The sequence below is a fragment of the Colobus angolensis genome, unplaced genomic scaffold (assembly GCF_000951035.1).
Source record: "Colobus angolensis palliatus isolate OR3802 unplaced genomic scaffold, Cang.pa_1.0 Scaffold751, whole genome shotgun sequence".
NCBI lineage: Eukaryota > Metazoa > Chordata > Mammalia > Primates > Cercopithecidae > Colobus > Colobus angolensis.
The window spans coordinates 473,034-487,425 of NW_012121277.1; the positions used below are offsets into that span (position 1 = coordinate 473,034).

A 14,392-nucleotide genomic window follows, 5' to 3' on the forward strand; every position below is an offset into this window, starting at 1 on the left:
TGCAGAGAAGTTGTGCGACCTTGGGCAAATCATCAAATCTTTCAAGTCTCAGTTTCCCCATCTCTAATGTGAAGATAATAACTCCTGACTTCTAGAGTTGTGAAGAAAATTCGATGCATGACCTGTTTTAAATTCCTAGAATAATGTCTGAGACACATTTGGCTACCAAAATACATCACCTCCATCTCTTTCCCTTCCCTTCCCCTCCTTCGCTGTTTTGGACAGCATGGGGACCTGGGCATGGAGAAGGAGAGGAATTGTAAACCTTCATGAGGAAGTCCCAAATGTTTTCTTCACATCCTTGTTCCTCAGACTTTGGACCATGGCGTTGAGCATGGAAATAGCCACTGTGTAAAATGGAGATCATCATATCTCTGTCTGGTGAGACTTAGAGGATAGGTGCAGGTGAAGGAACACTGTGGTTCCATAGCGCAGGCTCGCTGCTGTCAGGTGGGAAGCACAGGTGTTTGCCTCAAACTGAGGGGATTCTCATAATTAAATGGAGACAAGGATGATTGTCAGGGACACTGATACATTAAAGCTACTAGAGGCAAAGGTAAGAAGTTGAAGGCCTTGCATGTCAGAGCAGGAGAGTTTTTAAAGCCTCAGTGGGGGAGGAAATCAGAGAAGTAAAGAATCATGGCACAGACTTGCAGAATATCACATGAAAGATTGTGCAACTGAGGAGCACCATGTTCATAGCCGGTGGCCACCAGCTGCAAGCAGAGCTTTGGGGACATGGTGATATGGTAGAGCAGAGGATTGCAGATGGCCTCTTAGTGGTAATAGACCATGGAGGCCAAGAGGAAGAACTCAGTGTCAGCAAAGATTTTAAAAGCAGCTTAACTGGGCCATGCAACCAGAGAAGAAGATGACTTGGCAATCAGAAAAGAACCCCATTGATATTTTTGGGACTGTTACTGAAGAATAACAGAAGTCAACAGAGGACTGGTTGCTGAGGAAGAAATATATGGGGATGAGGAATTGGGGACTGACCACAATGAAGGCAAGAAGGCCCAGGTTTCCCATCACCATGACTACACAGATGGGGAGGAAGAGGGCAGAGAAGGTGGGATGAAACTGAGGATCATCAGTCAAGTCTATGAGGAAGAATTCACAATGTATCACAATGGTGAGACACATAGAGCTCAAATCTTTAAAAAGGGACCTATGGGGACTGGGCCTTGCTTTCCAGGCCATGACATGTGATATGTGTTTACTATGGCAAATGCTGTATCTGGCTCACTCTTCTCTTGCCACCCTCCAGCCTATTGGCTACAAGGTTTAAAAGCATGAGGATGAACTTTGGAGTCAGAAGAATGGATCAGAATCTCACCTTTGCCACTTACTATCTGCAACCTAGGGCTGCTATCTTAACCTCTCTGAGTCTTCTCTGTAAACAGGGATAAAACACCTATTTTGTAAGACTGGTTGTGAGGATTGAAGGTGGTGGTGGGTATATGTAAAATGTCTAGCATTGCATGAGAAGAAGAGGAGATTACTCAATGAGTTCTAATTATCTTTTTATTTCCACACTCTCCTTCTTCCCAACATTGAACCTGTCCTCAGCTAATGCCCAGCCTGAACATAAAGTCATGGACACAGATATTACACACAGGAAAGACCCTAGAAACTTCTTAGTCTTTTCATCATCTTATTTCATATTGGTTGGCAGGGAGCAGGGGGTAGGTTGAGGGGCAATATCAAACACTATAGTACAGAAGTAAAAGGACAAGCTCTAAGGTCAGCCATATGTGGGTTAGAATTCATTTCTAACTTACTAGCTGTGTCACCTTGAGCAAATGACAACCTGTGTGAGTTTCAGTTTCCTCATCTGTAAGATGAGAGTACCAAGTATTTCCTATTTCATTAATTTACTGTGAAGATGAAATGAGATAATTTGTGTAAAGCACTTAGCAAAGTATCTGGAAAAAAATTGCCCATAGTTGCCCAGGTGGATTTGTGGAGTGCCAGAATTGCAACTCAGGTGCCCTGTCTACAGTGTTCTTCCCACTAGGGATCACAGCCTCCGACTTCTCTTCTTTTAGAAATATGGAACCTTTGTTCTCACCAGAACACAGGGGGCTGTTTCACACATGGTTTCCTAAGAAATAGCAATCATGAATTCTGCTTAAGGTCATGTCTACTTTTTCTCTTCATCAAGGAGAACGCCAATGTCTGACTGTACTTTATTTTAATGTTTTTTTTTCTGTTAGGAGGTGGGATAGTGAAGGACACACTATAGCATTGCAAAAAGGTTTTATATCATTGGATTTAGAGTCAGAACACCTAAGTTTGAGTTCTGATATATACTATTTGAGCTCTATAGTGCTTAGTAAATTCTATCTGAGTCATAGGAACTTCATCTGTAAAATAAGAATAACACTTGCCCTCTAATCTCACAGGTTTGCTGCAAAGATCCAGTGAAAGTCTCCAGAAAAATGCTTTGTAAACTATAAATATAGTCAGCAGATACTCAGAGGGTATTAGTGAGAACCTAATCACCTTTAGAAAACTTTCGATGACAACTGTTAAATTACTGCTCTTGAGCTCTCTCCTTCCTGGCTGCTTCCCTGGTACCTGCCAGCCCACTTTGGATTTCATAACACTGGCCTCCATCTTTTTCTGGTCTCCTGGTCAGACTGTGGAAGATAAAATTAGATATTTGCCTCTGGAAAGTCTACCCAGAATTTCCAGAATTGGGTGCCCCTGCCCCTCTGAGTCTGTGATTGCCTGTTTTTGGTTGGCGTTCTATTACAGTGACCTTTATGGCTGCCTTTGGAAAGTGAAATTTCCACAGAGTATAATAATACTGGTTGTTAAAAACTTATATTTTATCCTGAATGTAGAAATTGCTACCATTAATAAAGTACCTAATAGGTGTCACACATTATATTGGGCAATTGTCATAAATCATTTTATTTAATCATCCTAACAACCTTAAGAAGTAATTACTATTATCACTACCATCTTTCAAACCAGGCAACTGAGACTTAGAAAATTCCAGTGCCTTACTCAAGGGCTCATAGCTGAGTGCATGGCAGAACTGACATTCAAGCAGACATCTGCAATATTCGAATACTATTGTTTTACCATGTTGGTTTTTCTATGAAAAACCTAGTGTCACACACTTAAGGATTATGAAGGTTTTTTTTCAAGAGATTTACAAATTTGTCCTTTCTTTTTATCATGCTAATCTTGGAAATAACCAAGTGGTTTCTATTAATTTTACAGATGATCAATCTAAGCTACAGAAAGTTAAATGTGTTGTCTGTGGGCATACATACATTCACTCATTCAACAGATATTCATTGGGTCTCTGGTGTGTGTCAGGCAGTGCAATAGGCACTAGGAGTAAAGGAGTAAACAAGACTGATGAAGTCTTTATTCTCTTGGACTTTGCAATCTAAAGGAAGAGATAGACAACAAACAAATAAATGCTTTTATATCTCAATAAAATTGCAAAGAAAGTAAAACAAGCTAACGGACTAGAGAGAGCTCAGAGTTTCGAGGAGTAGCATTAGATAGAGTGGCAGGGAAAGACTCTCTGAGGAGGTGACATTAAAAGCTGAAATCTGAATGGTGAGGAACTAGCCACAAAAAGATCCAGAGTACACACAAATACTTAGTGACAAAGTCAGGGATAGAGCTCAGGTCTCCTAAATTCTACACGGGGCCACTCTTCCAAATTGGAAGTGTGGCCAAAGTAAAAGTTGACTAGGGATGATTGAATATGTGTGACATTCAAACTCTTGTCTGCAAGCATTCCTTTCCTTTATCACCCACCTTCCTTCTTTGATTGTCTCTGGAAGTTATGAGTATTCACTAGCCACTTCCTTGTTTCTGTACTCATCCAAAATGCTTCAGGCCAGCTTCAGTAGTTGGGCTTTTCCCAGATGTTCCCTTGGCAGGCACAGAAAAGTCCATGTGCCACAACAGTAAAGCCTCTGGAACTAAGCTCCAATGTATAATCCTTCCCATTTCCCTCTCTGGGCTTGGCCATTTCCCTGTAACTGGCAGAATCATTAACATAGCAAAGTTTCTGCCTTCTTGACTGGTCTACTGGGATGCCCAGAAAAGTAAGCCCAGGGGCTGAGCAGCTGTGACGTCCAACATGGCTGGAGCATTAAGCAGAGCCATCCCCAATGGGGTGTTTTCACTGACTCATACTGAGAGTGTGGGGACCTGTAGTCACCACTGAGATGTTTTAGGAACAGCTGGAAGAATAAAATTGAGTATGAGATATATTGTGATATAAACTTTTTTTCTAAAATGCCTTCTTAGTCATATTAAAAAGTCTCAGCCACAATTAAAATACCAGCTCTCTTCCCAAACATTGGAATTCGAGGATTTATGTGCAAAATGGCCAGTAAAGATCTCCTAAGAATATATTTCATTTCATGACCTCTCATATCACCTTGTTTATGCAACTCTTTATAAACTATAAATTACTTTTAAGCATCAAAGAATTATTTAATTAGTTTTTATGAGGTCAGTAAAGTTCCTCAGTGCCACTCAGTGTTTTAATAAATATTCTTGTACTTCGGGTGTGTGTGGCTGCCAGTTGCCTTGTACCATTTTTGTTTTCTCTCAAATCAGATTTGAGTTGTGCCAAGACTTATTTCTATGCATTTGTTTTATTTTGTCCACTCAATAAATGTTTATTAAGCATCTCTCATGAACTTGTTATTATTCTAGGAGCCAGGGATACAAAATCAAAAGTAAATTAATTTGTATCTCTTATATACACTCCGTTTCCACTCCCCAGTAGACACCTGCATGCAAACACATGTGCATGAGTACACACACACACACACACACACAACACATACACACAAAGTCTTTCATTTGAAAAGCAAAAGCAGCTTCACTCTCCTTTAGTGCTAGGTCATTAGCAGCTTTTGTAGAAAATAGCAAGTTATTATGCATTTTAAGGGCTCGAGCTATTGATTTTAAGGCAAGAAAATTGCTTAAAAAGTGGACTTTATAAACATCTCTCTTGTGGACCAATTCATTTAATTCTATTGCTTGGCTATGCAGAATTTTGTAGCCATTTTAAGTAGAGAAATTATTCTTTTTCTCAAGTTAAATGTAGTACATTAGGTGATATTTGAACCAGTTTATGGGCTTCTGCTGTGGCATGATGGGCTGACTTTATGTATTGAAGAACTCTGTCCCCAAATTTAATTATCTTGAGACATCACCAACACATAGGATAAAATGAGCCATTTTGTTCATTGCATCTGCAGCCTTTGCTGAAATGGAGGTTATGGGATAACAACTTAAAGGCTAACTCATTAATGCTCAGGGATGAATGAGGTAATGTGTCAGCAGACCAAATTGGTGCCCAAATGTTTTCATCTAGAGGCCCGTATCTCTTTCCCACATTGTGATATATTAATGGGGATGTCTTTATCCATTGTCGCTGCCTGTAGACATTTGAATAACGTAGAATTAATACCTTCTGGGCACTCAGGACTGTGCACTATCAATTTTTCAAACTCCAAAGGTCTCTCAGTGGCTAGAAGCAAAATTCTGATAGTGCCATAAAGTGCCTAATTTATAAAGATTCAAACTATGGCATCAGTGCAGTCCCTGCTTTTTTCTCGTAGGTGTTTTCTGCTGAGCACTGCACCCCCATAACTATTTGGTGGGGGTAGTGGAGTAAATTCGTCCTCCAAATTGTGAAGCCTGTGGATTTATGCATAGTTGAAACCATTTCCGTTCTAGCAATGTCTAAGTGGGTGACCTTTCTGACGTTAATTTGTTTCTCCATCTGTGCCATGCATTTTGAGAGGACATGAGGAATAGGCTTGATGATACCCAAATGCATTTCCCCCTATTTTGTATTGCTGTGCTGATGGCTTGAAGGAGGAGTTACCTATACTGGGGACAGATCCTAGGGATGTCCTTTCACCAGTATGCATTGAATGAGGCCAGAAAATTCATCTTCATGGATCCTGGAACATGGAAGGTTTTACTGTCCTCCTTGAAATGAATGTCCTCTCTTAGTTATGATGTCATCTGGCCATTTGCCATCCCAAATTAAATTTTCTCCTACTCTTCCCTAGCTCCTGAATGTGTTTTGTGTAGCTTGGAGGTTACAATTTCATGTTACATATTTTTAAAAGATTTATTGAACCAGTCAGTAGAAGGAATTGTACTAAATTTAATCACAAAATTTCATGTTATTCTTACAACAACCCTATGAGATAGGTACAATTTTATTTCTATTTTACAGATGAAGAAAGTGAACCAGATAAAGTAAATAATTTTCCCAGGATCAAATAGGTGGTATGTAACTAAGTCAGGAATGATTATCGAAGTCCTTCTGACTGTACAACATATGTTATTTCTGCCATAGCACACTGAAATCATCTTTTAAGAAAATGTATTTGCCAACCTACTCAGCACTTTTCTTCAAAATGAATGATTCTCAACACCGGGTGTACATTAAACTCGCCTAAGAGCTTAAGAACATACTGTACTCAGGTTCTGTTTTCAGATTCTGCTGTCTGGTGTGGGGCATGGGCATCCATATTTGTAAAAAGTTTCCCAGGTGACTCTAATAAATTACCAAATTGAAAACTGAATTTAGAGTTTGGGGTAATGAGTTCCTTTTCCTGTTTCCTGTTCAGAAGGAGCATATTTAGCCCTAGTTGCCTAATTCCTCACAGGGTCTGAGCAAGAATTTGTAGCTTTTACTCAATAAAACAGTCAGGGAGTGGTCTTTTCACAACGGTTAGCGACTGTTGTCTTTGCATTCTCACAAGTGCCTCCTTATCTATAGAATCTTGGCCATCACTGAAATGGATTGAAATGGTGACCTGCGACATAGGACAAACTCATGGAATCTTATGAAGTAAAAGGTATTTCAGGAGTGACTGTAGGCACCATCTTCATCCCTTCCCCACAAAGAGATTAGGAGAGATACATGCTCTATCATAATTTTCAAAGATATGTGGTACCTTCATTGAGCGGTACTTTCTGTTTCTTTTATATAACAAACTTTCATCAAATGTATATGTACCAGGCGCTGTTAGTTGTTCTTGGCTGAGGTGATATTTCCCTTATAAAGGATGTTTGGAATTGTGTGGAAATTTTTTTTGATTGCCAAACTGATCAGAAAAACTATTATTAAACCACAGCTGTCCAGGGATGCTAAATGTTCCATAGTGCTCAGAACTGTCTTGAGCAATTCTTATAATAAGAATCATCTCACCCCACATGCCAATAGCACCTTTATTGAGAAACAATAATAGATAATCTGGATCTGGAGTTCAACATGTTGCCCCTTCAAGGACAGTGTCTACCATCACCATTATCCTGCTCCTGCTGAGGCTTTTGGAAAGGCTTTTGAGTCAGTTTTTCAGTCAGCAACTATCATGTCCTTACTGTACATTGAAGACTTAACAGGCGCTATGTAAAAGGAAAAAAAAAAGACAGCTTTTTTTAACCTCAGAGAGCTTACAATCTAAGTGGCAAGACAAAATATACGCTTATGAATAAGATGAAGAACATTCCCCAAACAACACGCCAACTAGTATATATACCAAGCCAAAAGTGGGTGGCATAATGAAAAGAACATAATATTCAGAGTTCAACAGAACTTAGATCAAATATTGGTTTCAAAGTTTTATTTTTGTCCTATCTTAGGCATGGTACTCAACACCTCTGAGTGGCAGTTTTCTAATCTGTAAAACGAGATATTTACCTTGTAGCATTTAAATAAGTATTACAAATAATGCATGTAATTATCTGGTACCACACTGGTAACATAGAAAGTACTCAGTAAACAACATTTTCTGTTAAGATCATAATATAATAAAGTGTATTTGACTGAACAACATCATCAGCTAAGTGGAACTAATTAATATTTGTAGAGCACTCCATCCAACAATAGAGGGATAAATTTACCAAAATAGGCTATATCTGAGATCATACACCAAACCATAACACACTTGAAAATAACTGAAATTACATATAGTGTCTGACCATAATTGATTTAAGCTAAAAAGCAATAAGAAAAAGATGGCAAAAAAAATTTTTAATCACTTGGAAATTAAACAACATCCTCTTAAACAATCCATGAATCAAAGAAGAAATCTCAAAGGGAATTAGAAAATATTTGGAATGGGTAAAAAAGAAAATATACCATATCAAGAAACATAAGATAACAAGCGTTGGCAAAGATGTGGTGAAACTGAAACCCTTGTACACTGCTGCTGTGGATGCAAAATGGTGCAGCCACTATAAAAAACAGTATGGAGGTTTTTCAAAGAATTAAAAACATAACTACTATATGATCTAGCAATCCCACATCTGGGTGCAAATCCAAAGGAAATGAAATCAATATGTCCAAGAGATCTGCCCTGTCATGTTCATTGCAGCACTATTCACAATAGCCAAGATATGGATAAAACCCTAGTGTCCATTGACAGATCAGTAGATAATGAAATATAGTAGCATATCTCTGCAATGGGATATCACTCGGCCTTAAAAAAGAAGGAAATCCTGCCATTTGTGACAACACGGATGAACCTGGAGTATTTTGGCATAATGAAATATACCAATAAGTTAAGTGGCATATTTAGCGAGATAAGCCAGTCACAAAAGGACAAATATACATGATTTCACTTATATGAGGTATCGAAAATAGTCAAACTGATAGAAGCAGAGAATACAATAGTAGTTGCCAGGGGCTGGGAGGAGAGAAAAATGGGGAATTGTTTAATGGGTATAAAATTTTATTTATATAAAATGAGAAAGTTCTAGAGATTTGCTGTACAACATAGTGCCTATGGTTAACAATACAATACTGTGCACCTCAAAATTTGTTAGGAGGGTAGATCTCATGTTGAGTGTTCTTATCATAACAACAAAAGCAAAAACAAAGGGACACAAAGAAACTTTGGGAAGTGCTGGATATGTCTAATATCTTGATTGTGGTGATGGTAACATTGGTGTTTGCATATGTCTACATTCATCAAATTATGCACATTAAATATGTGCTGTTCTTTGTATATCAGTTATACCTCAATAAAGCTGTTATTTTCTTATAATAAAGTTAAATTAATAGAACAGAATAAAAGAAAAAAGAGGGAAGGGAAGAAAGGAAGGAAGGAAGAGGGAAGGAAGGACATATTGATAGAAAAGGAAGAAACTGTCTCTATTTGCAAACAGCATGGTTATCTATGTAGAAAATTTCAGGGAATGTAAAAAGAAGACTTCCTAAAACTAGTAAATGAGTTTGCAGTCTCGTAGAATGCAAGGTCAACACAAAGTTTAATTGTATTTCTAAATACAAGCAATGAACAATTGAGAATCAAAAGTATAAAAATATATATGTATTACCTTTTAAAATGGCTCTAACAATGATATAGTTAAGTATTAATGTAACATAATTTGTGCAAGATCTGTATGCTGAAAACTATATAATGCTGATGACCTAAATAAATGGTGAGATATACCGTGAGTATGGATTGGAGGATTCAACGTAATAAAGGTATCAATTATCCCTAAAGTGATCTATAGATTTAATGCAATAGTAATAAAAGTCCCAGCAGGTTTTTTGTTGCTATCGTTGCTGTAGACAACAGGAATTTCTAAAACTCTAAATTATAAAATTTATATGAAAGGACAAGAAAAATAAAATAGCTAAAACAATTTTGAAAAAAAAGAACAAAGTTGAAGGACTCGTACTACTCATTTTTAAGACTTACTATAAAGGTACAGTAATGAATACAATGTGCACTGACAGAAATAAACACATCAATGAAAAAGAATGGAGACTTCAGAAATAGACCCACACAAATATGGGCATTTAATCTTTGAAAAAGGTGTGAAAGCAATTCACTGGGGAAAGAGTAGTCTTTTCAACAAATAGAACAAGTAGTCATTCATAAGCAAAAACTCAAAAAGGAACCTTGACTTTAACTTCACACTTACACAAAGATTAATTGAAAATGGCGCATATATATAAATATCAAAGCTAAATCTTTAAAACTTTTGGACAACGTAGGTGAAAACTCATTAAACCTGCGTTTAGATGAAAAATTCTTAGAAAGAAAATCAAAAGCACAATACTTAAAACCAAAAAAGTGGATAAACAATTCTTTATTAAAATTAAAACCTTTTTCTTTCTCAAGGGCATTGTCATGAAAATAAAAAGGCAAACTAAAGACTGAGAAAAAAAATTTGCCATTCATATATCCAACAAAGGATTTTTATTTAGAGTATATAGATAACTATGAAAACTCAACAGTAAAAACATCAAATTAGAGAATGGGCAAAAGGCACGAACAGACATTTCACTGAAGAGGGTACACAGATGGCAAATACATGCAGGAAAAGATGTTCAACATCATTAGCCATTAGCTGAATGCAAATTAAAACCAAGATAAGGTAACATTATGCAACTATTAGAATGTCTTAAAAATACTGGAGTACAAGTGCTGGTGAGGATGTGGAGCAACTGGAATTCTCGTACATTGCTGCTGGGAATACAAAATGGTACAGTCACTCTGCAAAATAGATTGGTAGTTCCTTGTTATGTTAAACATGCAATTAACCATATGACCAAGTCATTGAATTCTCAGTCATTTTTCCTAGAGCAATAAAAACATATATTGAGAATAACCTGGACATAATTGTTAATAGCAGCTTTGTTCATAACAGTGAAAAACTGGAAACAATCTAAATGTCCTTCAAAGAGTGAGCAGTTAAACAGACTGTGGTACAACCATACGTTGGAAAATACTCAGCAAAAAAACGTTTATGCCTTGGAGGCGCTTAAAGTCTCAGACAAATGCACATAAATGTAAAAAGTATACAGATAACAAAATAAAGGTATTTGACTAATTCAAGGAAAGTCAAGGTGATTCTACTGCCATGTTGTGGATGAGGACTTCTAGTGGTGGAATGGAAGGGCTTGGGAAATAGAGAAACATTATTCAGGGAGGCAGTCATTGGACATTTATTGAGTGCCTTCTGAGCTATGAAGTGCACTAACACAGCAATGGGGACCAGTACGCTTAAGATTTATTATACAACAAGGAAATGTGTAAGTAATTGCAATAGAAAATCAGGTGCCAGTCATACAGGGCTTATAGATAAAGTGCATTCATAACAAGTTGGGTGTAAAGAAAATAGCCTGTCGTATATAAAATCACATTTTCTCACTGACTGCCATTACAACTGGAGAGAGGTAGGATTTTTATTTCACTCCAGCTAGCATAAGCATTACATTCCAGGCTACAAATTCCATGCTGACTTTGTTGCTACATGTAAGGTTTAAGTCTCTCATAATCTCTGTCAGAAGCAAGTTAAATGGTCAATCAAGCCACTTTAAATTTCAAGTTCTTTTAAGGCACCATAGGATGATATACCACCAAGCTAATTCTCATTTAATGGGAATCTCCCTGATCTCAGGTCACTAATATATAGTGGAAAAGGCACATGCTCTGGAAATATACATAGGATCCCAGCAGTACTGTAGCTCCACCATCATACCATTTGTGTGACCTTGAGATTTAACCTCTGTGAGCCTCAGTTTCCTGTACGATGGACTTTGTTTCATGGTATCATGATATATAAAAAATCAGTTATGTCACTGAAGAAAATGGTACAAGTTTGTACCTACGCAAGTCATGCAGAGATTTCTGAGATTCAGCAAAAACAATAAAGTAAGCCCAATTTGCATATTGACATTTTAATAACCAAGATTTGAACATACGTCTTATTATCAAGTAAGTTTTCCATTGCTAGTAGTGTATTAAATTTAATGCTTATAAAATGCATAAAGAATCTGCGTTAAGGGAATATGTGCACAAAGTTTACTTTTGATGAACTATCTGAGTCAGTGATATCTCAGATGGTTTCATGAATATTTTCATCTGAACAGAAAATAAAGAGCAATGAGTGGAATTCTGAAAAAAAATCTTATCAATACTTTGTTTTTCAGACCTTTTGATTAGTTATGGGAAGACAATGATCTTAAGATGATGGAGTGGCAGCAGATGGTTGCACAGCACAGGCTTACCAAATTCACATTGGAGTTAGAGAAATCAAGGAGTATAAAGTTGGGAGTCGTATTTCAGAAAAGGACAACTTGACCCGGAAAGTAATGTCACCAAAGTGAGCACAAGTGGGAGTTGAAGAAGGAGAGGTGGAACAGAAGAGCTGGGGGGAATGCTGAGGTGAAGGCTCTAAGATACAGTTTTTCTCAAACAAATGCCAATCAAGTCTCTTAAACTGGTGAAAGGGTGGAATAAAGGGTCATAAGTGGCAACATCATCGTCATAGGCCATTATGGCCAAGGGAAAGAACTCTGTGATACACAAGATGCTGAAGAAGTTAATCTGTGCTTCAAGACTCCAGAAAGAGAAGGGTAGCACTGTACTTTAAAAACATTTTACTAGGACTCTGAGCATGGAAAAAGTGAATAGCAGAAATCTAGGCGAGACGGACAGAAAAATTGAGACTGATCCCAATGAGAATGACCATGCCCAAATTTCCCATCATAGTGATAGTATACAGGAGGATTAACAGCCTGAAGAGAGGGGGTTAAGCTAAAGATAATGCTGAGAGGAATCAGTCATCCCTTGAAGGCACTTTTCTGCTACACTTGGATTTCTCTCCCATGATTTCCAAAAGGCATTTGGGAGAGAACTCCCAAGTCACAGACTCAGAGATCCAGGCAGAAATCTAATTTGAGAGATACTCAGGAGCAGTACCTTGTCTTTAGATTGGTGAGGGTCTCAATTTATGATTGTCAATCCTAATTCTAATGTCTCTGTTCAACCTCAGTGATCTCTTATGGCATAAGAATGTTTTGAACTCCACATTTATTTACATTATGGTTTATTTTTAATTCCTTCTGGGAAGGGCTGGCCATAAAATTATGGGAGAGGACAGTGAAATTGAGTGAAACTAGGAGAGGACTGCAGAGCCCAGGAGGCTGTAAAGAGACCAGATATACTGCATCCGCACTCTTGCCTTTCTTCTTTGCTGTAACTTCTGTCCTGACATAGATAGCAGGAAAGGGGTCAGATCTGGAGCCCAATCTTGCTGTGGCTTTCATGTAATAATCCAAACCCAAAATTTAAGGACCCTAAAAACCAAAGTTTCCCAGTTCTAAGTCAGAGTTCTCACTGTGCCATTTCCTTATCAACAGAATTCAACGTCTCCCCACTCTTACAGGATCAAGTACCAATTTCACAGCGTGACATTCAAGGCTCTCCTTCCACAACCCTTTCCAAATTATTTCCAGCCTTGATACTTACTGCCCATATTTAGAAACCTACAGTGGGGATTTCAAACAGTAAGAATTGTATTTGCTCTGGCTGAGGGAGTGCAATGATTAAGGTCTGAGGGGTAAGAAACTCCACCATCCTGACTCTGTGTACCTATCCCTGGGGTAAATGTTGGGGAGCAGAGCCTGATGTGAGAAGAGAAGACCAGGATTCTAACCCATATTATAATTTTCTGTTGATCAGACTGGGACATTGGGCCAATGATGGTGCCACAATGGATCTGCCCAGTTGTATGTGAGGTTTTCCTAATCCAAGTACTAAGGAAGTTCCAACATCTTACTCTGAGTCAATTCCAGCCTCTATTCTTTTATGCATACCAATTCACTCATCTGTGTTTTCCTTTTCTTTCCTCTCAGCAGTTCAAGCTTCTCCTCCTGTAAGTTACAGTCAGAATGCTCTCCTTCAGAGGAAGCTTCCCTGATCGATGCTGTCTCAGTATCCATTCTCTCCTTTCTTTGTTGTTTTTGGAGTTTATTAATGATTATGTTAATTGTATCATGTTAATCATGTATGCTGCTATCATGAATGACTGAATTCAGGCCCTTAACTAGTTCCCAAGCCTCTTAAGGCAATTGTTCATTGCCTTTTTATTCTTCTCTTCATCCAGTCCTAGTCTCAAAATTTTATTCTCCTTTGGCATGCACAACTCCATTTCCTGTAGGAGGTTCTACTTCTTTCATTACCCTTTCTCAGTCTTTTTCTGGCTCCTCTTCTACTCAATCTTCAATTGTTGGGGTTCTTTTATTCACTCATTTGTACATTAATTTAATTTATAATTGCATTTGTTGTATATCTACTACGTGTCATAACGCAGTCTGTGCATGTTGTCCATGACTGCCTTCCCTTCCCTTCCCTGATTTTCCCTTCCAATCCCCTTTTCTCACCTTTGTTTTTCTCCAGTCTTCTTTTCTCCCCTCGTCTCTTCTCTCTTCTCCATGCTTCCTAAAACAGACTCAGTATTCTCTTTTAGTTTCAACCAAGAGCTGATCATTTCAAAACTCTTACTTTTACGAAATGTTCCTTTTCAACTTCAGTACCGTTTCTAGCTGTGCTGGACATTCTCTCTTGGATATTATAGA

At 37.9% G+C, this 14,392-nt stretch overlaps 1 protein-coding gene across 1 annotated transcript in view; it reads right to left on the reverse strand.

Annotated features, from left to right (window-relative positions):
* Window positions 1–267: 267 nt before the first annotated feature.
* LOC105501846 (olfactory receptor 5L1-like) overlaps window positions 268–14,392 on the reverse strand; it is a 39,807-nt gene continuing 25,682 nt past the window's right edge. Inside the window, exons 3-4 of the mRNA XM_011927945.1 lie at window positions 896–1,100; window positions 268–355 (exon numbers count right to left, since the gene is read on the reverse strand). Of these exons, the coding sequence (XP_011783335.1) occupies window positions 268–355; window positions 896–1,100 (293 nt within the window). The remainder of the gene's footprint in view (window positions 356–895; window positions 1,101–14,392) is intronic.